General features: G+C 43.9%; 1 protein-coding gene across 3 annotated transcripts in view; it reads left to right on the plus strand.

Moving 5' to 3' along the window:
* Positions 1-24,225, plus strand: part of IPO9 (importin 9) — a 595,516-nt gene that overhangs the window by 423,576 nt on the left and 147,715 nt on the right. For all 3 annotated transcript variants that reach the window (XM_085600586.1, XM_085600577.1, XM_085600596.1), the window contains one exon: positions 23,873-23,946. In XM_085600586.1, the coding sequence (XP_085456712.1) occupies positions 23,873-23,946 (74 nt within the window). The remainder of the gene's footprint in view (positions 1-23,872; positions 23,947-24,225) is intronic.

Genomic DNA, 24,225 nt, shown 5'->3' on the forward strand with positions numbered 1-24,225 from the left:
AAAAAACAAGACGATTCCCTAAACGAATAGTGTCAAATTTGCATTTTCCACAGATCCCAGATAGCCAGAGCGATGTTCAGACTTTAATAGAGGAGGATGGTCTCAAACTGCCAATTGAGGAGGGTGCATCCAGGAACCCTGTTACAGCACATCTGTCTCCTGTTGGGCGAGTGGGGGCTACTGGAATAGCAGCAACTCTATTAAGTCTTCCGCTGCAGTCTCCTCAAGTACCTCATTCTCTTCAGCTTAGTGAGGGGGGGTGATCCTTTGGGAAGGGGAACGCCATTGGGAGGTGGGGTTCTGATACATCAGACATGGTTTGGAGCTTTGGGGGACAGACCAGATGGCAAGCTAGAGGTGGAGCCTCAAATGCTGTGAAACTTACAGATGGGGTTGAATAGAATACTCCTAGGGTCAATAGCATCGGATAATAGAAAGTCAGAAGTCCCAAACACCTCTAATATGTCGCATCTGAAGATTAAGTCCAACAAGGAGGTACAGGCGGTCAATCGTGGCGATAGGGTGCCTCTATGGATCCCCCAAAGAGATGCTGTAAAGAAACACAATGTGGTGCAGAATGCTTCCTCACCCATTGTGGATCTCATTTGGTTATTTGAGAATGAATCCTATACGATAAACAGAGGATTCATTCTCAAACTTTTTTTCCGAAATCGAGGCACTGAAGCTGATAGAGAGCAGGGATATTTTAAATGTGAATATTATTCAGCATGAGAATTTCTCATACTCCAGAGTTACCTTTTGTTCCTTGTTAGTGGCCAATTTGGCCCTACAGAATTGTGAGCACTTTGTTAAAACGAGGGCTAGATATAATACCTGTATCAGATTTTGAAGAATACTCTACCATGTGTCTTACAATTCTGTGTCCAAAACCTCTGAGGGCCGATAATTCTGTGGAGTTAGACGCTATGGTCCCCGACTTCGAGTACCCTCTGGGTAACGCCAAAAATATTATGGTCTCACTAAACAAAAGGGTTCGCTTAATAAATCTTTTGCCTGATTTCGTAGTTGCCCTTCGGGCCCCTGACATAGAAGATGATTTGGCCCAGTAGAGATGGGTAGCAAAAGCCCTGAGTACCAACTGTCCAGCGGTAGAAAGAAGTGCTCCTTTGAGTTAGCCAGGGAGGGAATACTTCTGTCTTGGAATATGGCTGGCTTGGGTCATAATAAGGAACAATTTAATTTCTTAAAATCCTTAAATCCTCTGATTATATGCTTACAAGAAACTTGGTTGTGCAAAGATTTTGATTGTGATGGCTTTTTTACTTTCTCCTGTTATGCTAAGCACTCCGAAAGGGGACATGCTAGCGGGGGGGGTTTCCATCCTGCTTAAGAATTCGATTAATTGGAATGAAGTTTTTTTTAACCATCCATCAAATCTCTGTATTTGCCTGAAGCTAGCATGTTTGGGAGAGTCTGGCAGGCCTACCTTCTTCCTAGTAGCAAATCTTTATATCCCCTCTGGGAAAAACTTTTATTATCTGCTGAGCTCACTCTTCTTATATATTAATGAGAATGCCACTTAGTGGTATTAGAGGGAGATCTAAATGCGAAAATCTCCAATTCTGCACTGGAGATTTATGCTAACCCAGATAAAGAGGAAATCTGGCATATTCCTGATGCCTCTCTACCGGTTAAAATAAAAACAGATAAACGGAGATTCCTCCTGCTTGATTGATAGCATTAGAAGTGCAGATTTGGTCATTTTAAATAGGAGGGTGCCAGTCGATAAAATAGCACAATTTACTTTTCAATCCCATCATACACAAAGCCTACTGGGACTTTGTGGTTGTTTCCTCCAAATGTTTGGGGCCTGTGAAAACTTAGAAGGTTTCTCCGTCAGTGTGGAGTGATCACAGTGTAATAAGCTTGACATTGGTCTTTAATCTACCTGCACTGAATCAAGGGAACTTGGGCCAGGGCTCCGTGGTTTTTAATAAAGCTAATGGACGTTAATCTTGGACACAAAAAAATACCACCGAGGTAGGTGCGATAGGAAAGAAAACTTTTGTAGAACAGCAGGGCCATGTTTTTGCTAATGTACAGTTCTTTGAGGCCCAAATGAGGGAGATAAAAAATGTAAGCTCCGATTCCACAGGTCCCCGTAGGATACCCCAGGGCACCCCTTCACCGAAGGCACTATATCAAGAAATTAACCATTTAGTCCGAAAACATTTACCATTTTCCACGGGTATACAACAGGAAATTAATCGCCTTAAGCGAGTGAGAAGCCGTTATAAACTCAGAGAAATTAGATGGATGCTAAATGGATTGGGTTGAGGGAAGCCGCGAGAGCCAAAGAGTCAAAAAAGTATTGGCACTTGATTGCAGAATATTGTTATTATAGACAGTGGGCACTCCCCATTATGATCCCAGAAAGAGAGCGGCTGGACTATATTTCACTATTATATAAACTCAACGGTTCCGTGCTTTTTCAGATGCCCGTAACAGAGGAGTCTTCCTTTATCGAATATGGTCACCCGTCAAGGGATGAAGTAGTAGGTCATATAAAGAATGCCAGAACCTCCGGCGCACAAGGACCAGATGGTATCCTGATTATGTTAATCAAAAAGGAACCAGCTGCATGGGGAGCCTTTTTGGCGCCACTGTTCAATTTCTGTTTTCGAACGATTAGTATTCTCTCCTCTTGGAAGGGGAGTATCATAGTTCCGTTGTTTAAAAAGGGCCCAAAAAGTTTACCTACTAGCTTCAGACAGATGGCGCTGCTGAACGCTTCGGGCAAAGTATTTGCAAAAAGTATACTTCATCATCTGCAGCAATGGGCACATGGCCAGAACATTTTACCGCCAGAACAGGCAGATTTCAGAAATAACCATGGAACGCAGGATAACATTGCTGCTGTCCAGACCATCGTAGAGAAATAGGTCTTCTCATGAAGCATGTCAGTCTATACAGCATTCATTGATTTCTCCACGGCATTTGATAAAGTGGATCGTCAGAAGCTGTGGAGGAAGCTCTCCCATCTTGTTATGCTACACCACCTTCTGGGCCTTATAATAGAATTACATACAGACACTTGTGTCAAGTGATGATGGGAGGCTCGCAGGAGTATCCTGTAGGATTAAGACCTATAACGGGCTTAAGCAGGGTTGCCTGTTGGCCCCTCTTTTGTTTGCCATATCTATCTATCTATCTATCTATCTATCCTGACCAAATATGCAGAGGTCCATTTTCTGAAAATCAATATTGCTATAAGCAAAACTTTAGTCTTCCGCAAGAAAGGTCTCCAAATAAAGAAAGGGTATAAGTGGTTGTTGGGGCATGGAGAACTTGAATCATTCGACTCGTATCTGTATCTGGGGAAGGTTTTCTCGAAAAACGGGCGAGACTCGGAGTGTTGGTAATGCAACCACCCAGGTTGGAGCTTTAAATAGATTTTTACAAAACCTGTGGGAGATGACATTTTAATCATGTTCTGTCAGTATTTAAGGTTAAAATTCCCCCTTCTGGATAGGAATTATTGGCTCACTTTTGATAAGGCTGAAGGCTGTTTTTTCTGCCAAATTTGTAATTTAAACTCTTTAGCTGCCCCACATGTTCTACGCTTGGAATTCCATCTAGTCTCTTCATATTCTTCATCCTTGGCAGCGGTCCTGAGATGGGGGAACTCCCTCTTTTGGGGGGATGAGGGCACCCTTAGGGCTGCGTTGAGAATGGAAATCTTTGTTAAACTAAAAAATAAATCGGCTTTCTTTAGATCATTACGCAAATGACTAATTTGGGCTTAGTTTAAATTGTGATTCACCCATGCCAAAGCATGTACTGAAGTAATTCCTAAAGAAGTCCGTAAGCACGATTAGTATGGATAAGAGATACAGCCTTAAGTCAATCTAAAGCCCGCAATGAGGTGATCTGTGTGAGTGCCATGGGGAGTAGACCACAGCCCTATCTTTCATGGAATCTCCCACATGGGATTAGAAGGTGGATACTACTTTTGAGAACCAACCTGTTGCATCTGAGATAAGTGACTGGCATCTGGGAAAAAATTCCTAAAGGGGAGAGAATCTGTGAATTGTGTTTTTTACAAATTCAGGATCTTAATCACGTGCTATTCGTGTGTCCGGAACTTCAAAGGGCAAGGCGCATGTTTTTAAGACCTTCATTCATCAAATTTAATATTCACTCTGCTCAGGAGGCTTGATCTTTTGTCCTGTCCCTACCAAATGAAATGGTTTGCCATTGGATATTTCAATTTATTTAAAACATTTCTGGCCATTTATTAGGGAGTTTGGTTTGTGTGCTGTAATGTTTGCTGTTTGGACAATTTAGAATTTTGCATCCTTTACACGGTATGTTTTTCTCTCTTTCCTCAGTTTTTTATTTACTGTAGTGTTTGGGGGAAAAAAGTATTTAAAGTGTTTTTTTATTGTGTTGGTGTATTTTTGTGGACCTCCGTAGGAGTTCCGTAACAAATAAAAACTAAATTGTTATTGTTATTGTTGAATTGCTATTGAGTAGTGTTTACCTCAAAATTATGGTGCTTATACCAAGAAGATATTCTTGGCTCCTAAAGGAAATATACCCTCTGGTACCAGCAGTTGTTTGACAAGGAAGTGTTGCGAGTCAAACATGTCAGAAAATGTCTTATCTTTGTTTCATTGTTCCATGTCCCTAGAATTGTAACTTAGCCAAAAGGGTCAGCTGTATATTCAAACATTTCTGCAGACACTTCCCAGATTATGTGCATAAATCTCCTGTGTACAGGGAAGTATACTAAAAGGGATGGTGGGCTGCTTAAATTATTCTCAGGTACTTGTTATTTTGCAGGTTCCAGTCCATCCTTTTTTTGCCAATAATGCCACCTCAACTCAGCTATCTGCATATCAGTCTTGATCCTGTTCCTATAGGAGCAGTTCACCCCAAACTGTCAAGCCAGGTCCTCTCTGAACCAGAAACTAAGCAACTCCGAAATGGTATCACCCTATTTCGGGCTCGTCATTCAGGTGCAGCTTGGTTCTAGAGGCAAAGTGAGCACGGGCCAACTTATGGACATACCTGTTGCACTCGAGGCAGTGCACTGAAGTATACAAAAAAGTGATGGGTGGCTTGCTTGAATTAATCTAAGCCACCGGTACCTACTTAGGCCGTATCCAAATCGTTCGTTATTTTGCACCCCGTGCCACCTCAATTTGGACCCACTCATATGCAAATCAGTCTTTATCCTGCTCCAGTAGGAACAGTCCAGCCTGAACTGTCAGACCAGGTCCGCCCTGAACCGGAACACAAACAATCCAAGACCAGTTTTACCCTTATTAGGGCTCATCAGTTTGATGCAGCTTGGTTCCAGTGGCACAGTGTGCATAGGACCTGTTTATGGGCATACCGGACCCACTTATGGCGTTGCACTGAAATATACAAAAATGTAATGGATAGATTGCTTGACTTAATCTCAGCTACTCACAATTACTTGGGACGCATCCCAGTTTATTTTGCACACCATGCCACCTTAGTTTGGACACAGCCACATGTTCTATTGGAGCAGAATCAAGGCTGATCTGCATATGGCTGTGTCTAATGTGGGGTGGCATTATAGGCAAAAAAAACAATGGAATGGGATGCAGCCTTCATTTTTTGTATACTTAAGTGCAACGGGTATGCCCAGCAGTGGGCTCACTTTGTTTACTTTGTCACTGGAACTAAGATGTACCCAACTGAAAAGCCGCAAATAGGGCAAAGCTGGTCTAGGGGTTTCTTGTATTCTGGTTCAGCCAGGACCTAAGCTTGTCAGTTCGTAGTTGTACTGTTCCTATTGGATTGCACATGGCTGGGTCTTACCTAGGGTGGGATTATGGCAACAAAAGATGGACTGAGATGCAGCCCACATAATTACCAGTAGCTGAGAATCATTCAAACAATACAAAAGCAGTAATAGACAATCTCACTCCTAGTTGTATACATGAACTTCTCAATCAGTTTATCTTGTATTGGGTGCAGATGTGTATAGTCTCCTGGGTTCAAGACTTTAATCCATCAATCGTTTGGATCTTTGTTTGTTTAATTTTAGTAAGATTTTTTTCACATGTAGGTAATGTCATTACATATATTTTCTGTGTAACAAGCCCAATGCTTTTCGGGCGGGCCCTTCATCATGGGCTAATTACTTCACTATTATAGCCGCTTAAATATGTTTTTTCCAAAGAGGGAAACGCATCAGAAAAGTAATCATTCAAACGACCCACCCGGCACTTTTTTGTATACTTAGGATGTAGCCACACTGGACATTTATCAGGCATGCATTTGACATGGCAGTCTTGAATTTCACCATCTGTGTTCTTAATTGTATTAGGTGAAAGTTTGCTTTATTGTCTCCACATGTGGACACTGGAGAGCCTGTCCATCTGTGTTCTTAATTGTATCAGTTGAAAGTCTGCCCTTATTGCCACCTCACATGGATACTGTAGAGCCTTTTATAACTCCAGTATTGGAACTTTCATAGATTCCCATAGCTTGTCTCATTCCCCGTCGTCGGAATGGGAGTCTCGGTAAACAAAATAACATATCAGTAGGTACAAAAGAGAGAGAAAAAGGCCTAGGCGTCATTCCCTTTGGTAGCATATCCACCTCTTTTTGTAAAAGAGACCAAAATAAAGCAACAGCCAATCAGATTAGCCTCACCCCACAGAACCCTCCTGAGAGAACCTCAGAGTCTCAGATTTTCTAATGAACGTTGTGCTTAGGGAGTCTCCTTTGAGCTCTGCTCACTTCAACTCTAGTTGACTGCTTTTATGAACATTTTTTCTTCAGGTTTGTTTCAAGCCTTGTTCCACCTGTGGCAAGAAGAGGCTGTATGTGGAGGACAGGCATAAGGACTGCATTTATTGCCTGTACCGGATCATAAGGCAGCAGACTGCAAGATCTGCTGCATCTTCTCTACGAAGTCCCTCCGGGAACGTGAGGGTTGCCTTCTCACTTGGGTCCAGAAGGTAAAGTCGAGGAAGGGAACTCTGTCAAGTGACAGTGGGGACTCATCATCTGGCACCTCATCTCGAAGAACAGTGAAAAGGGGTAGGGCTTCGCCTTCACCATCCTCTGAACGTCCTGTTAAGGCCTCAAAAAAGACCCCCTGTGAGTCTGAGAGCCGGAGTCCGAGTAAATCTGCTCACCACGGTGCAAGGTTTACCTCCAGTGGTCCAGGATGTTCAGGATGATTCCTCGGACGAGGATCAGGACGATGGCAACAGGTCTAACCAGTGTGTTGATTGGGAGGATTATGTGATCCCGGATCCAGCTTTACCTACTCCGGATCCAGTGGCTTCTCCCCCCGGCAGACATTGGGGGATTTCACAAACTGATGGAAAGAGCCTCCAGTAGATTCAAACTTCCTATGCCTTCAGTTCAAACGGAATGCTTCCTTTATGATTTTAAGGAGCCCTACAGGAAAGTGGTCCGATCCATTCCCATTGTCGCTCATGTCTGGGACGAGGGTTTGAAGGCAATGAAGAACCCGGCTACTGTTATTCCAGTTTTGCCATGCCTAGAGAAGTACAAGGCGCCTGAGGATAGTCCAGCGTCCTTGATAGGTCAACCGAAGCCGGATTCGGTAATATCCCAGGCGGCGCAAAGAAAGTAATGCAATCCTTCTGCATCACTGACAACTCCTCCCGATAAAGAAGGCAGGCGCCTTGATAATGCAGGGAAAAGGTTATCCTCTATGGCGAGTCTTTTGGTATGGGCAGCAAATGCGTTGGTGATCCTTGGTAGGTACTATCGCCAAATGTGGTGCGACCGCTCACCATATTTGGACCAGCTCCCACAGGAGTCCAAGGCGGAGACCAAGAAGATTCTACAGGAGGGAGAGGCTACATCGGCGGAAGATATCGACTGCACCATGGATATCGCCACAACAGCTTTCCGTTCACTGGCAGGCGCCCCTGTTCTTCGTTGCCAGGGCTGGCTCCAGGCGACATGGTTCCGACCGGAGGTTCAGAACAAAATCCTGGACCTCCCGTTTGATGGTGAGGCATTATTTGGGAAACATATCGACGATGCCCTCCAGGACATTAAAAAAGATACGGAGATGGCAAGATCTCTAGGAAATATTCAATATCGGAAGGTTCCTTTCCGTGGGACCAGGGGGAAGAGTACCACATCCTACAGAGGCTCGTACCAACAACAACGGTACTCTTCTTATGGTTCAACGTCTCAGTCGTATCGACCAACGTACCAACAACGACAAGGCCAGACCTCGTCTTTCTCTAGATCCAACACTAGAGGAAAACAATCGCCAGGGACGTGACACCTCCAAGAGACAATAGCGGCGTTCTGGCTCTGCCTACTGTACCTACCTCCCTGTTAACACCTGTGGGAGGCAGGGTGTCTCAATACCTCCACAACTGGAAACGGATAACATTAGACCGTTGGGTGCTCAACATCATTCGAGATGGCCATACGCTGGAGTTTCTTCATATGCCACCTTCCAAGCCCCCTGTCGCTATGCCTTCAAAATATCTGCGTCTCTTACGGCTCGAAGTTCATCAGATGCTCCTCAAGGGAGCAGTGGAGCCGGTTCCCCTATCTCAGAGGGGGGACGGTTTCTACTCCAGGTTTTTCCTGGTCAAGACGACGCTGGAGAAATGGCACCCCATTTTAGATCTCGGGAGCTAAACACCTATCTCATCAGTCAATCCTTTCGGATGGTCTCTCTCCAGAATATCTTGCGTCTCCTCAACCCGGGAGATTTCATGGCCACTCTCGGTCTCGAGGATGCGTATTTTCACATACCCATTCATCCAGCCCCAAGGAGGTTTCTACGATTCACAGTAGCCTAAAGCTTCTGCCAATTCAAAGTTTTACCCTTTGGACTTTGCTCTGCCCCGAGGATCTTTACCAAGGTGCTGGCACCGGTGGCAGCTTTTCTCAGGAAACAGCATTTTCAAATCTTCCCCTACCTGGACGACTGGTTGCCGAAGGCTCCGTCCAGCCGGATAGCGGAGGAGACAGTCGAGGCATGTATGACTCTGTTCAGCAATCTGGGTCTGACTCTCAACAGGGAGAAGTAGTCTCTCTGTCCATCCAAGAGAGCACGATTCCTAGGGGCTATCTTGGACACGTATCTCAACAAGGCTTCTCCATCCTTGGAAAGGCAAGAGAAACTAAGGTCCTTGGCTCATCTGTTGAGAAAAAAAAAGTGTCTTTCAGTACGCCGTTACAAATCCCTTCTAGGAGTGATCTCTTCATGCATCCCTCTGATACCCCACTGCAGATTGCGGATGCGATCTCTTCAGGAGCAACTAGACATGCAATGGCAACAAGTTCACTTCTCTTTCGAGGACAAGGTGGTGATTACTCCGGCAATTAAAGAAGCAGCCTTGTGGTGGACACAGGAGGAGAATTTATCCCAAGGTCTATCCTTCATAAGCAATCCGGCTCCTCAAGTTGTCACAACAGATGCCTCGCTGGAAGGCTGGGGTGCGGTGCTTCAAGACTTGCATGTAAGCCGGCATTGGTTGCCCCGGCACCGCCTTCTTCAAATCAACCTCCTAGAGCTCAAAGCGATTCGTCTGGCTCTACAAGCATTTCTTCCACGTTTGCAGGGTTCGGTGGTTCTCGTCCGCACGGACAACACCACGGCCATGCACTACATTAACAAGGAAGGGGGTACCAGATCTCTTCCGTTGTCGCAGGAGGCCCAAAGAATTTGGGAGTGGGTGATCCTACACGGAATATCGCTCACGGCAGAACACCTACCAGGAGTGCTAAACAAAAAGGCGGACCGGCTCAGCAGGCTTTCGTCAGTCAGCCACGAGTGGGAACTAAACCAGATGGTCTTGGATGACATTTTTCACCGGTGGGGCAAACCCTCAATAGATCTCTTTGCTACCCCGGTGAACAGAAAATGGCAGTTTTACGCAAGCAAAGTACACCATCCCGGATCGCTGGGGAATGTGCTTTCGATAGCTTGGTCAATAGCATTTGTGTAAGCCTTCCCCCCCCCCCCCCCCCCCATTCCGTTAAAACCGAGGATACTCCGGAAGATCAAAACGGAGCCATGCAAGATGATCCTAATAGCCCCAGTTTGGCCGAGGCCGTTTTGGTTCACGGAGCTTCACCTCCTTTCTCTGGTCACTCCACGTCCTCTACAGGGGATCACAGATCTTCTCACGATGTCCCAGGGCCAGATCTGGCAACCAGATCCTCGTTCCTTACACCTCTCCGCATGGCTCCTGAGCAGCGAGAATTCCTAGATCTTCATCTCTTGGACAAGATGAGGGATGTTCTCACTCAGGCTAGAGCTCGTTCAACTAACAAGACTTACCGTCTAACATGGAAACGATTTTGCATCTGGTGCCAACAGCAAGGTGTGGACCCTTTCTTGTCTCAGCCTCATCAAGTTCTTCCTTATTTCCTGTCCTTGGCTAAGGCAGGTGTGGCTCATTCGTCCATAAAGGTTCACTTGGCTGCAGTTTCTCTCTACAGACGCACTGCATCTGGGCCTTCTCTTTGGTCCTCTAGAATGGTCAAACAATTTCTCAAAGGCCTATTTCGAGTCTTTCCTCCAGTGAGGCCTCCGCCTCCCACATGGCATGAACTTGGTTCTCACCCAGCTGATGAAGCCTCCCTTTGAACCGGTTCATCAAGCAGATTTGAAATTCCTCATGGAAATTAGCGCTCCTTCTTGCTCTCACTTCGGCAAGAAGTATTGGAGAATTACAAGCTCTCACAATCCAGAAACCTTTCCTCCAATTCAAAAGGAATACAGTAATTCTAAGGACTAATCCTAAATTCATACCAAAGGTGCCTTCGGATTTTCATTTAAATGAGATGGTAATTCTCAAGGCTTTCTTTCCTCAGCCATCTACACCAGCAGAAAGGGCACTTCATTCGCTGGACGTGCAGCGGTGCTTGAAATTTTATCTGGACCGTACTAAAGAATTTCGGAAATCTTCTCAATTGTTCATTGCATTCAGTGCTCCCCGCAAAGGCTTACCCCTGTCCAAGCAGGGTATTGCTCGATGGATCTCCAGTGCTATACAGTTCTGTCATTCTGTAGCGGACAAGCGTCTAGAGGGCAGAATTAGAGCACACTCGACAAGGTCCATGGCTTCCTCTACGGCTCTTTGCGGGGGTCCAGATTAAAGACATCTGCAGGGCTGCAACTTAGAGCAGCACGCACACCTTCACAAGACATTACTGCCTGGAGACCTTGGCTCAAGAAGACACGGATGTAAGCCAGGCAGTCCTGAAGAACCTCTTCCATTGAGTGGTGAGCTTTCCTTTCTTCCCTCCTTCCTTTCTTATTGTTATTTGCACATTTTGCTATGTGTTCTTTGTGATTGCATTGTTGTTTTATGTTTTCCTTAAAAAAAAAAATGGAGAATGAGATGTCACTAAGGGAGCAAAATGTGTTTCTGACTGCTAGCTACTCTGATACAAGCTATGAGAATCTATGAAAGTTCCAATACTGGAGTAAGAAAACAAGTTACTTACCTGTAACTTTGGTTCTCCAGTATTGGTAACTTTCATAGATTCCCATGCGCCCACCCTCCTCCCCTGGGAAAGTTCAGCCCTCTGCAGGTTTGGTTGTACTGTTACACAACGGCTACGAAAATCTGAGGCTCTGAGGTTCTCTAAAGAGGGTTCTGTGGGGTGAGGCTAATCTGATTGGCTGTTGCTTTATTTTGGTCTCTTTTACAAAAAGAAGTGGATATGCTACAAAAGGGAATGAGGCCTAGGCCTTTTTCTTTCTCTTTTGTACCTACTGCTATGTTATTTTGTTTACCGAGACTCCCATTCCGACGACGGGGAATGATCAATGCTATGGGAATCTATGAAAGTTACCAATACTGGAGAACCAAAGTTAGAGGTAAGTAACTTGTTTTCTTACTCCTCATCCTCAAGGATGCACAAGTGTTCTTGCCATTCCTTTTTAAGAGCCCTCTTTACACCTGGCGATATAGATATAGATATGGATATATATAAATATATATGTATATAGATGTGTGTGTGTATGTGTGTGTGTGTGTATATATATATATAGATGTGTGTGTGTGTGTATATATAAATGTTTTAAAGAGGCTTGAATTTGTATTGTCTTTTCTAGGGACCCAGCTTTGTCAATCTAGGCTGCCTGAGACTCTTGAACATTTAGGGCATGTCTAAATTGTAAGTAGTGTAAGATTTCCGTTCCAGCCACTTTCTATTTATGTATCAACTCTTCTAATCTAAGGCCTGCAGTTCCCCACATGTCCCCCAGTCTGTCGATTCCAAGGAGTTCTCACTTCTTCATCCCTGATAGTTTGCCAACTTCATTGGGCAAGTCATAATCCCAAAGGAGAGTTTCCTATCAAGTTCCTTTCCCATCTCAAATGCCTATTTGCCTCCTGCCACACCTGTATTACCAGCGCTGTATGTGTTGAGTGTTCATAGACCCTTTTTATGTCTCGCCTGGGGAACGCAGCGCGAAAGCGCTGTCGCCAGCGAGATCTATTGTTGCTGACTTGCCTCAGAAGTGGGACAGGAGATGGGCACGAGCAGGGCTTTTGGCGGATTGGAGCCTGTGTACGTGCACGTGAACACGCAAGTCCACACACGCGATGTGCACATCTCCTGTCCCCTTTCCGACCACATGCCATCCCCGTTGGAGTGGCCCGCTGCAAGACGGGGCCGCTCAGATCAGGCACCAACAATAGCCCACACGGAGCCCCACAGCCCTTCTTCACTCACCGGGCTGCTCTCTTCTGGCGGGGGCTCCTCCTCGCGGCGGCAGCACTTCTCTTGCGGGGCTACCCTGCACTCCTGGGTGCCCCGCGCTGCCTGCACTCTTCACCCGGGCCCCCTCCTGGGACCCGGGGCTTTTCTCCACTCCGGCCGCCACCCGTCAGCATGGGAGCCCCGTGTTAGCACGGCACGCCGGTTTCTCTTCATGCCGGAGCAGGCCCCATCCCAGGCAAGGGCGCCTGACTTCCGGTTTTGCCAGTTATAATTCCATCCCGTCCATGGGAGGCAGGGAAAGGTAAAGATGCTCCAAGTTACTAGTCCTCAATGGGATCCACGTTGAATGGCGTCGTGTCAGTGGAAGAATTTGCAAGCATCTAGTATTATATCATTATGGCACTTTGGTGCACAGACATTTCTTAGCGTCCACCGGCTCCCAGTATGGCCATTGCGTGTTTCATCGTATTCCCGGATGACAAAACCGGTGTTGGCTGGATCAACCAAAGAATGGCTATTAAAACACAAGAATATATTTTCGACTTACAATATGCAATGATGATTGTTTTGTGTGTGCTAGGGCATGCGTGTAAAAGAACAGATGTTTTAGCACCCCGGCTAATGTGCTGCATCGCTAAAAACAGATAAGGTGCCAAGGGCGAGACCGATTGCATTGCAAATGCTTTTTTATCCTGTATACATTCAACAAGGACCCCATAGAGTATCTGTCAAACTTCATCAATAGCTCATCTAGGGGAGAAAGGGATATTTGTTCCTTACCGCCAGTTGGACTTCCCAATAATGTTTACAAATGTCTGTAAGGGTGATTCCTCCATTATAGACATCCATGTTTGTTTAGTGATATTCTTGGTAGCCCATCATTTCATCAGAGATATCTTACCACTCGCTCTGCTGTTCCCAAAACAAAAAATCCTCTGAGATTGGAAATGGTGTGTTTTGGAAGAAATGCAAGAATTTAGGTAGTGTGACCATGTCACCTACAGGACGTATCAAGCAGTCTGGAGACAGGAATAGACTCGATCCTCCTTACCCACCCCGGAAGTCAGGCGGAATGGAGGAACCAAGAAACCCTACATGCGGCCGTACAACCAGAAGAGGTACGCGACTAGGGGAAACTAGAACGAGAGAGAGAGAGAAGAGACGGACAGTGCGGAAGTAGCAGCGGGAGAGAAGAGACATGAAGCTCCAAGCAAACCCTGAGAGGAGGAAGCAGAGTTGTCCGGGAGAGTGACAGGCGCAGCAGTCCTACCGGAGGCAACAGTCCGGGTCTCCAGGAGAGGATCCTCCTGTCCGTTGGGAGCTACAACGACCAAGCCACGCCCCTGGAGGGACGTGGCTGCACCAGTAACTCCAGAAGCCCTGAAAAGAAAGAAGACATTAATTCCTGTTTTGGACTCCCATGGACAACTTTTTTTACTCCTAAAAGAAAGGATTTATCTAGGTTTTGTTTGTTGACATAGAGACAAAGGATAACTTCAACCCTTCTAGTGTTTTCCTACGGTGACTCCCCATCTCAACGGCAGATTTTGAAATGGACGGCACGTTGCAAAACTAATAGCTGTAACTTCTTCCAGTGCCTCATATCTATGTAAATTTATGTAATCTATTATATAGGTTGCGGATCAAGAATTCAGCAGGGTCTCTTGTAAAGTGGATCCCTAAATATTTGAAACTTTCCCATATTCACCGTCAAGGTGTATGGAGTCGCAGTCACTGTGGCCCAGTAGAATAGCAGGTAAAGGACTGATTTTTAACAGTTAATGCGGAGTCCCAAATATTCACCAAAAATCTTCATGATTTGTAATAATCCATCTAATGCATCAAGGTTAGTCACATGAAGCAGAAGATAGTCTGCGTTCAGGGACATTCTTCCATTCCTTTTCGTCCTATCTTAGTCCCCTCACTAAGGCAATCCCTACCCTCCTCTAAGGTTCCAGCACAAATAACATAGATGACAAGAGACACCCCTGCCTAGTCTTTCTGCGTAGCTGGAATGGTGAGAACAGCGTCCCATTCACTCTCACTCTGGCCACAGGGTTTTAGTAGAGGCGCCTGCCCCAGGCTAAGAAGTTTGGGCCAATACCCATTTTGTGAAGTACTGTGAAATGGCTATACTTATTATCACCTGCAGATAAAAGTACTCTGAACACATACTTCCCTTTCAGGGAGCCAAATGCCTTACTAGCATCCACTGATGCGGCCCATCAGCTCAGTCAGCCCTTAAGGGCCTGCCATGCATCAGTGTAGTCTATTAGGGTTTAATATAGAGCTTCTCTTTGGCATGAAGCCAGATTGATCAGGGTGCAGCAATCAAGTAACAAGGACCGTGGCCAAAAGTTTTGTTTCAAAATTCAACAAGGAGATGGGCCTGAATGTGGCCCATTCTTCACTGTTCATAAATGACCTCTATTGTGGCTGTTCTGAAGTGGCTTTATGAAACAAATTAGAACTTGCCAGTGTGTCCGACTTTATCCAGCGGGTTACGTTGTTTGACCGCATGATAAGCAATCTCGTATGTGCTTGTGATAATAGATGGAACCCTGCGCTGATAGCCCAAAATCAATACTTTCATAAAGTGATTGGTATTTTACTATTGTATGATTTATTCAGCTGTATTTGTCTGCCAACTGTGTATCAGAAGGATTATATTTAATATGAATTCCTCATCATATAATATGCAAATCAAGGAGAATGTTAAATATGCTTTGATCATATTTCCTGTTATCCGTTGCCTATCTATATTGTCTACATGTTGTCAGCCATCTAAGCTATATAGTTGTATTTCTCAAATAGGCCATTATTATACCAGTTCATGTATAGTTTGCCTGCATACCTTATGCTTTCATCACATCAGCGTTCAGTATGTGTTCCTCCAGTCAAATATTTGGTTCGTATGAACTGCTCTAACAGCTGACATTGCTACAGTTCTACTTGGCTTCTGTGTGAATTTGTATTATTATTTAGGTGACTAACCACCTTCAGGAATAACCAACACTTGTCATGTCGGACCCTAAAAGTCACTATATTAACTGGAGCTCAAGTGCATGGTAGATATGGCGCAGAGCAGACAGTCGTAACTTAGGGCAATGTGTAAAGTATTTAAGTAGTACCAAAACAGTAATAAAGTCAAAATACAAAACAAAAATCGCAAGCCAAAGTAGAAAGAGTAAAGTTTTACAAACCATACGATACCAAAATGAAAAAAATCATATCATGGGTACTAGATATGAGTTTGTAAAGTTTTAAGTAGGAATAGCACAAAGACGGAGAAAGTGCCTATTGATTATAAACCGCCACGGTAGACCAGGATCTAGGTGCCAAATAAGACTGTCACGATGGACCACGTCAAATGCACCAACCAGGTTTGTCCAGGTGAAAAATATTCCCTTCTGACTTAATCTTCAAGTCCCAATCTACCACAGGAGGACACTTCTAAAGCCCCCGAGGACCTCAGGGGAAACCCTTTGAGACTTCATGGGTGTTAGGCAGAAGCCAACAGCAAGTAACCGTCCAGTTGCTGCTGGGCAGTTGCAGGATAGACATCTTGTAGCTTGTTGAATCCATGTAGCTCGAATGGGTGGTCAGCCTGATGACACTTGGAGTCCACTTCTTTGTCCTGGGTACAAGAAGGAATATGTCCAGTCCTTCAGGGATCCTCTCAGCTCACATATGGCAGGTCCAACCCTCTGCTCTTCCTCTGGTTCAGCAGTGCTTTGAATTGGATGCCAAGAGATTCCACATTTATTTCTTGCACAAGGTAGTGGGTGGAACTGATTCCTGGAAATTCCCTAACCAAAATGGTTAAAGTTCCTGGGGTGAACCCCACCCTCTTTGGCCTTTTTCAAGATGGTCACAGTCTTGGGCCGCACTAAACCTGTGGTTTAAGAGCTGGTGGTGTGTGTGGAGAGTGTTCTGTGGTCCCAGTGTCCTCCCTCATCAAACACCAACATCCAATATGAAGCGTCCACTGTACCTCTAATAAACCCAGAGAAAGACGTCTGGTAGGACTAAAGCATGGTTCATCAGCAACGAGACAGTGGATCAACAAGAAATGTCTTGACATCCTGCACCCTTTCTTTCAAGTGCGCCACAGGTGTACCATGTGAACACCGCAGACTTGTCAGCCCCAACCTGCATATTATGTGAGTTTTAGAAGAATCATTTCTGCACTTCGGGTCAGCATATTTACTCCAGGGATGCATTTCAATCTTATTCAAATGCTAATTACTCGCCTAAAGAAGGTGGGGATCAAATGTAAATTGACCTCCAGGAACTTTTGAAGTTATGATTCCTTAATACTTATTAAAACAAGCATTTGCAATGCAATAGGTCTTTTATTTGTGAGAGTTTAAGCTATTGGCATTGTAAATGACAATGCCTTTTATATATATGTTTTGATAATTAACACATAAATAAAAGGCATTGACATGTACAATGCCAATTGCTCAAACTCAAGTAAATGCGAGACCTATTCAAAGAAGCGGCCTCCATTGTCCTGGCTGTTTAGAAAGTGAAAGTGTGCATGGCGCTCTGAATGTTGCAGGAAAGCCTATCGTGCCTGCAGTAGGAGAAACTTTTTAAAGAAAATAGTGCTTACAAACTAAAACAGACTCACCATGTAACAACCAAAGAAAAAGGGCCAGACCTCATGGAAAGTTACGAATGGAGACAAGACGCTACTAAGGAGGGACTAACAAGCCTAATAATGGATCAGAAGCCATCATTTACAAAGGACAATGACATAAGCCAATTACAAATATGGGCGGAGAGTGGGCGGGGCTTTTATCCATACTCCAATACAGCTTGGCTCTCAGAGCAGCGCAAGCACTGCCTAGGCTCAACCTAAAATGACTTCACTATCAATTTAGAATTTAACAACTATTAAAAACAATTGTTTAATTATTTTGCTGGCTTATCCCATTACAGAGAAACAGTATTAGCATTTTATTCTGTACTCTGGTTTTCTACTTAGGACACCTAGACATGCTAAAGTGAAAAATAGATTTGGCGTGCTATTCACTGTAAGGACATGTTGACATTACATGTCCTACTTTTAACTTGCGTGCACCCTGCCTAGTGTGTTAAAAGGTCTACATAGGGGTGACAGCAATATTTATAAGATAGGTTTTGACCTCTTATAAGGCTTTATTTTGACAGGCCAAGTTACAGTTTTTACCCTGCCACAGTCAGGCTGCTCTGGTAAGCCTGAAGCCATATTTGCACTGCCACTGTAGTGGATGGCACAATAGGTACTGCAGTCCACAAGTAGCATTTAACTTCTAGGCCTTTGTGTACATTTTGTTATATATACTAAGGGACTTACAGGCAGGTTAAATATACTAATTTGATGTGTGCTAATTCGACCTTGTTTGAAGGGGGAGCACAGGCAATGTACTACTGATTAGCAGGGTTAAAGTGCACAGAGTTCTAGAACCAGCATAAACATTGGAATCACTGAAAGGCAAACTTCTGGGGTGATCCCACAGAAAAGGCAGAATTCCTACACCTGATATGGTACAATACTATAGATTTTATACAAATATTCTGATCTCCACTGGGATAGAAGGCAAGACTTTCAACAAGTTATCACTGAATGCCTTTGATTATCAAGCTAGATCATTAGTGTTTCTGTGGACTCTGTAGACCAAGCTGTCAATCGTTTCATGGATTGGTCTCCATAAGATCTTTGTGCCTGTGGTTAACAAATTTTAAGATGGATGTTTAGCCTAAGAGCATGGATCCTCATTTTTCTGTTTTGTTTGCGCATGTTCAACTAAAGGCATCTCATGAAGTCAAGGACAATCTCTAAAGGCAGTCAGCACAGAGGGCAAGTATCAGTTCAAAGACCGTAATACCTTCTATAAAGACCTTTACGCAGAAGAGCAAGCCAGCATCAGTCAACTGTAGGAGAGAACCAGCCTGCTCCCACAAAATAACTCTTTCCTTTTCTATAAGCCACTCTGCAGCGGGTGACAAGGGAGAAATTATAAATGGGGTTCCTGGTTTTATATTTTTTTTTCTCCATCTGTTTGTCCATATTTATTTTGTGGCCATTTTATTGGTATTTATGCATATTTATTTTAAGTTTTGAGAATAAATGAGCTGTAAAATGGCCTATTTCCACCCTTATTTGACTGATAAACAAGCACTCATACTTTGATGCCTGTTGCGTTTTAAGCAAATTAATCTGCAAAATATAGCGAAACATTACACCGTCAGGTAAATATTAACATTACACACAAATCTGTTAACATATGCCTGTATTTAAGGGAATCACACCCTTTTTTCAAATCCCTATGATGTCCATCTGCTTAGCTGTTGGTCAGGAATTCATGAAGTCCAACAAGGAGTGTCACTCGCAATAAGCACAATATTCTGTACTTTCCTGCATATAAAAATAAATACAGACATAAAATAGATTGTTTTGTTTCTATATTTCTGTAAAAATCAGTAAAAACGAAAAACTGGAAACCTTATTCATAAATAATCTAAAAGTAGCATCCAGGGACAGTTGGATGCTGAATAATGTTCAAAATTGAATTGTTTAATTTCAAGACACCACTCCATTCCACCATAGAAGACGCCCAGATTCCAACAGAATCATCTTTAAATAAAGAACAGTACCTTTCTGCAGCAGTAGGCACTAAAATCAGACTGTCCAAAGAGAAAGACAAAGTTATCTATTCTTATTCAAAAGAGGAGACCAAAATAGGAATTTAAACAGTAGGTAACCTTTACTCTGCAATTTTTAGTCCACATATCCTTTACTCCTCAGCCTTTACCCTGCAGGCATTTACTCTGCATGCCTTTACTCCACTAGTAAGAGTTTTTTTATTGGGGGGGGGGTGTTAAAGGGAGCATAGAGGTAACGGGTAAGAGATATTTTAGGGTTGAGAGATGGGTAGGGGAAAGGGGATTTTAGGGGTAGGTAAAGGGTGGGTGAGGGCGATTTTAGGGTTCAGAGATGGAAAGCAGTAAGGGTTACTTTAGAGTTAAAGGCTGTGGACAAGTAAAGTGTGATTTTTATGGTTAATGGGCGGGTAGATGTACAGGGGGGGAAAGGGTAGTTTAGCGTTCAGGGACGGGTGAAGGTAAAGGGAAGTAATGTGGTTTTTATTTATTTAAATGGGGGGATTGGGGTGTTACCCCAAAAGAGCACTATAAAAGGGAGGTGCAGGGGGTAAGCCTCCATGTGAATTGTTATAAATGTTTTTGTAATTGCATAGAAATAGATTTAAGTTCAAAAGCAACAAAATTGAATAGTTTTGAGTAAAGACTTGTTGTAAAGGCAGTTTTTATTATGAAAGCATACAGAGTAAACTCCAGAGTGAAGGCATGCGGAGTAAAAGTTTGCGAACAAACATGATATTCATTCAGACCTATTCTTGGTCTAAAACCTGCAAACCAAGTGATAAAACTAGTGAAAATTATTATGGTTAAATTGCATCAGATTTATCCTTCAGTATATCTATGATACTGTATGTGTGCCATCAACCTGTAAATACATTTTCAGATGTATAGTTCCAATCTCAATCTCCCAGGCGCCAGACTGGATCTGGAACCTTTTAACGGGAATGCTCCAGCATGCTGGTAAAGGGGAGCAGAGAGATGGGTTGGTGGTTCTTGAATTTCCTATGGGTCAGTAGGGGGTTTCTTAGGATAGATTTGACTTCTGCATGTTTTATCGTTCTGGGAAGGTGGCCATAGATGCGTTAAAGAAAGAGGGGAGATTGTTGCTAATTTTCCGGCTTTTGAGGTTGAAGTGGTGGTGACAGGGGTCCATGGCTGCACCAGAGTGGACGGGGTTCATGATGTCCTTAGGGTTCTGTGTGGTGAGCTGTTCTCCTGTGGTGAGCTGGTGGTTGGAGTTGGCCACAGTTGGAGCAAGGAGGTTGTAGAGGTCGGTGAGTTAGGGTTCGAAACGTATGTAGATGTTGGATATCTTGTCGTGGAAGAAGTCCACCAGGGTGTCGCAGAGTTCTTGGGGTGGGGGGGTGATGGTGTTTTTTCTGTGGCTGATAGGCTGGAGCACTCTGACAATGTTGAAGAGTTCTCTGCTGTTATTGGAGCTGGCTTCGATGCGGTTGGCCAGGGGGCATCTTCTCATGTCTTTCAAACGGTGGTAATTGAATAGGGCTGTCTTGAGGGTGGCTTGGTCTGCGGGGTCCTTGCTGGTGCACCATCTCTTTTCTAGATGCTTTCGGTTTCATTTCATGGTTCTGAGTTCCAGGGTATAACAGCTGTCCTGCTTTGTGGATCTCCTTGGTTTGGAGGGCTTAATAGGGGCCACTCTGTCATAGCAGTTGGTGATCCAGGTGGAGAGATTCCTGACCGCTTGTACAAGATTTGTAGCGGGTTCAGGTTGGGTGGTGTTGAGGGAGCCAATCGACTGTTTTGCTCCAGCTTCGGTGGGAGGCTTGGAGGTGGTGCCTGGGTGTCCTGTGATGGTGAAGTTGATGATGGTGTGATCAGTCCAGGTGAGTTCTGTGACATGACTATCTGTTGCTGGCAGTAAAGATGGGGTTGAGTGAGTCTTCTGCACCGTGTGAGGGGTTAGTGACCAGTTGGGTGGGCCCAATGTTGCTCATACTTTGGAGGAGGGTGTTGGAGTTATTGAGGTAGTCTAAGTGGGAATTGAGGTCGCTGAGGAAGATGTAGTGTTTTGAGTCAATGGCGAGTGGGGTGATGAAGTCAGGGATGGTGTTGCCAAAGGTGAGGCAAGGTCCTGGGCGTCTGTTGATGAGGGTACCTTTGATGGTTGTTCTGCCATCTGTATGGAGTTGAAAGTTTAGGTGCTCCATGATGTGTGCTGTCGTCTTCCATGGTGGTTCAGCAGATCGTTTCTTTTTGGACAATAGCGATACAGCCTCTGTGTTTATTGGTACAGTTTCGGTGAACCATCTTGTAGCTGTTGGGAGTGGCAGTGGTGATTTCAGGAGCAGAAGCTGAGGTTGAGCCAGGTCTCAATGATAAAGAAGACATTGAGGACAAGGGAGCTGATGGTGTCCTAAATTTGGGTGCCATGCTTGCAGAATGACTGGGCGTTGAGCAAGAGGCAGTGGAGTGGTTCCCGGGTGGCAGTGGTCAGTGAGGTGGGCGGGTAATATGTCCGGGCTTGCCTCTGAAGTTTCTTCTCATATGCAAGGCAAACTACAACAAAACAGAAAGATTTGTAGCTGCCGTTGTTCACACAGTCCTGCTACAGGTTCACCCATTGAGGGCTCTCAACATGGATGAGCTGAGCTTCGAGTCGCCATGACGAAAGTAAAAGCTTGCAAAGCTTTCTATAAAAGATAGTTGAATAGCGCCTACAAGAATAAAATTGAGTCACCCTAAAGGTAACTTGTTCGCTTTATATACTGCCTACTCATACAGTTTTGCAGTTTCATAGTGGTACTATTTTCCAATATGATCATTTTCAATGTACTGTCAGTGTGAAGAATGAATAGCAAAGATGGCCATGCCAGATGCAGCCACAGGATCAACATGCAGCGGAGAGCATTTGAATCCTGGAGCCATCTAGTCACCATTTCTTCTTTTTGTTTCAGAACTACAGAAACCCTAAAAGGAGCATACTACTCCTCTTCTGGGCCTCTGTCTGCAATATCCCTCTTCTTGGGTCACTTTCACACATTCTAATACACATGAAGGGAATCTCCATTGAATGCCAAGTCATTGAGCACAGCTTATAACTATTTTTGTACAGGTCACAACAGTATATTCCTGCAAGCCTCAGCTCACTGGTTAACCCATGTCACTTAATCATTGTGGTTATAGCTGCGGCAGTAATTGTATGAGAAAATGCTTAGGCAACTATATGGTAATATATTTTATATATAATGGGGGCATCAAAATGTGATTACCGAAACCTAGATCAAAAACTAAATTAGATCTTTTTATTGCATCAAAGAAGGAAAATTACCATAAATACATACATTTCAGTCTATATACAGTTCAATAAAAAATGTTTTGTAATTGCTGTATAACAGAAAAAATCCTAACATACATTCAACCTTCCTCATTCATCCTTCACTATATTTTTTAATTAAATAGTGTTTCAATATCACATCTTTATTATGATAAGTTCTTTCTTATTCAATGTATTGACTTTCTAAATTTGGATCTAACATGGAAGATATGTTCTTCTATTGTTCATATGGTGGCAATATTCACTTTTGATACATTATCAAACATTCCTAAGCATTATTGAATCAAGTTGTTTTTCCAACAGTGCGGATTATTTAAATTACTTTGTCACATCCATCATGGTTTTGTGTTTCCATCACCTAGTAGCTGCGGCAGTAGCAGTGGCAACCACAAGGCTGGTCTAACATAGCTCCCAATTTTCCCAGGTCCATGCAAGATGTGATGCTCCAGTCCAGGTTTTTTCTTTGAATTCTGGTACTTTTTGTCATGTTTTATAATGGCATCAAGAACGCTACAATTCTCAGAATTTAAAGAAGAAATCTGGTCTGAAGCAGAACATCACACATGGATCTGGGAAACTTTGCACGACTAGTCTACTGTAATGCTATTTACACAGTTACTCAAAGAAAACTGTCCGCAATGTAGAAAAGCCTGAAACACAACTCAGTGTATCCCCAGCCTGTGCCTTTCAGAACACATGATCCTAGCACTGAAGATTCTGCTTTGACTACTGATCCTATTTCAGAACCTTCGAGTGTCCTGTATAGCTTCATAAGTAAGGATCCTGGAATACATGTAAATGGTGTTCTGGAAACTTCAGATAACCATATTACGAAGGTAGTCTTTCTTGATACGAGTTGTCTTCCTCATTGGTTCCGTGGAAGGGTCTCTTCTATAAACAAGACTCCACTAAGTCTAATTGAATGTGAAATGGAGATCACATGAGGGTTAAGAGCTCGCTTGTTCCTAGCTGCCTTTGGCCATTAGTAATCAGGTTAGCACACTTGTGTGGCAACTGTATGGCTTTCTTTACGTACAGCAAAAAAATCACTAGCTTCTCGACCATCCATCCCCTTCTGTGACGGAGCTCTGATTTATTTATAAATGAGTTGTATGCCCAGTTTTATTAATGAAAATTTACCTTCAAATGCAGCACACACACACCTTGTTATGAGGTGTTTTGGAACTGAAATTGCCCTTTGTTTGCTTAGGTTACTGTTGATTTGTTTTATAGATGATGATTACTATGAAGATGACGAGGACGATCCAGATGCCTTAAAGGACCCTCTTTATCAAGTCGATCTACAGGTAATGTAGCTTTACTGCAGCCCCAAGTGCTTAGAACAAGTGGAGAATTGTACTGTAATCAATTGGTTGAGTGATTGGTGCTGTTGTCCTCACTGTTAGAACTGGCATTTGAACATAAATCCTGCCTTTGCCAATACCAGTTCATGTGACTTTTGTCAAGCTATGTTTCATAGGAATGGTGGTCTCCAAAGTGCAACGGTTATGATAAAGTACTGTCAAATTGTGTGCTGTTGATTATTTTTTTGTGTTAATTTATGGGCGCTGTTCGAAGGAGACTGA

The sequence above is a fragment of the Triturus cristatus genome, chromosome 1_2 (genome assembly GCF_964204655.1).
Source record: "Triturus cristatus chromosome 1_2, aTriCri1.1, whole genome shotgun sequence".
Lineage (NCBI taxonomy): Eukaryota > Metazoa > Chordata > Amphibia > Caudata > Salamandridae > Triturus > Triturus cristatus.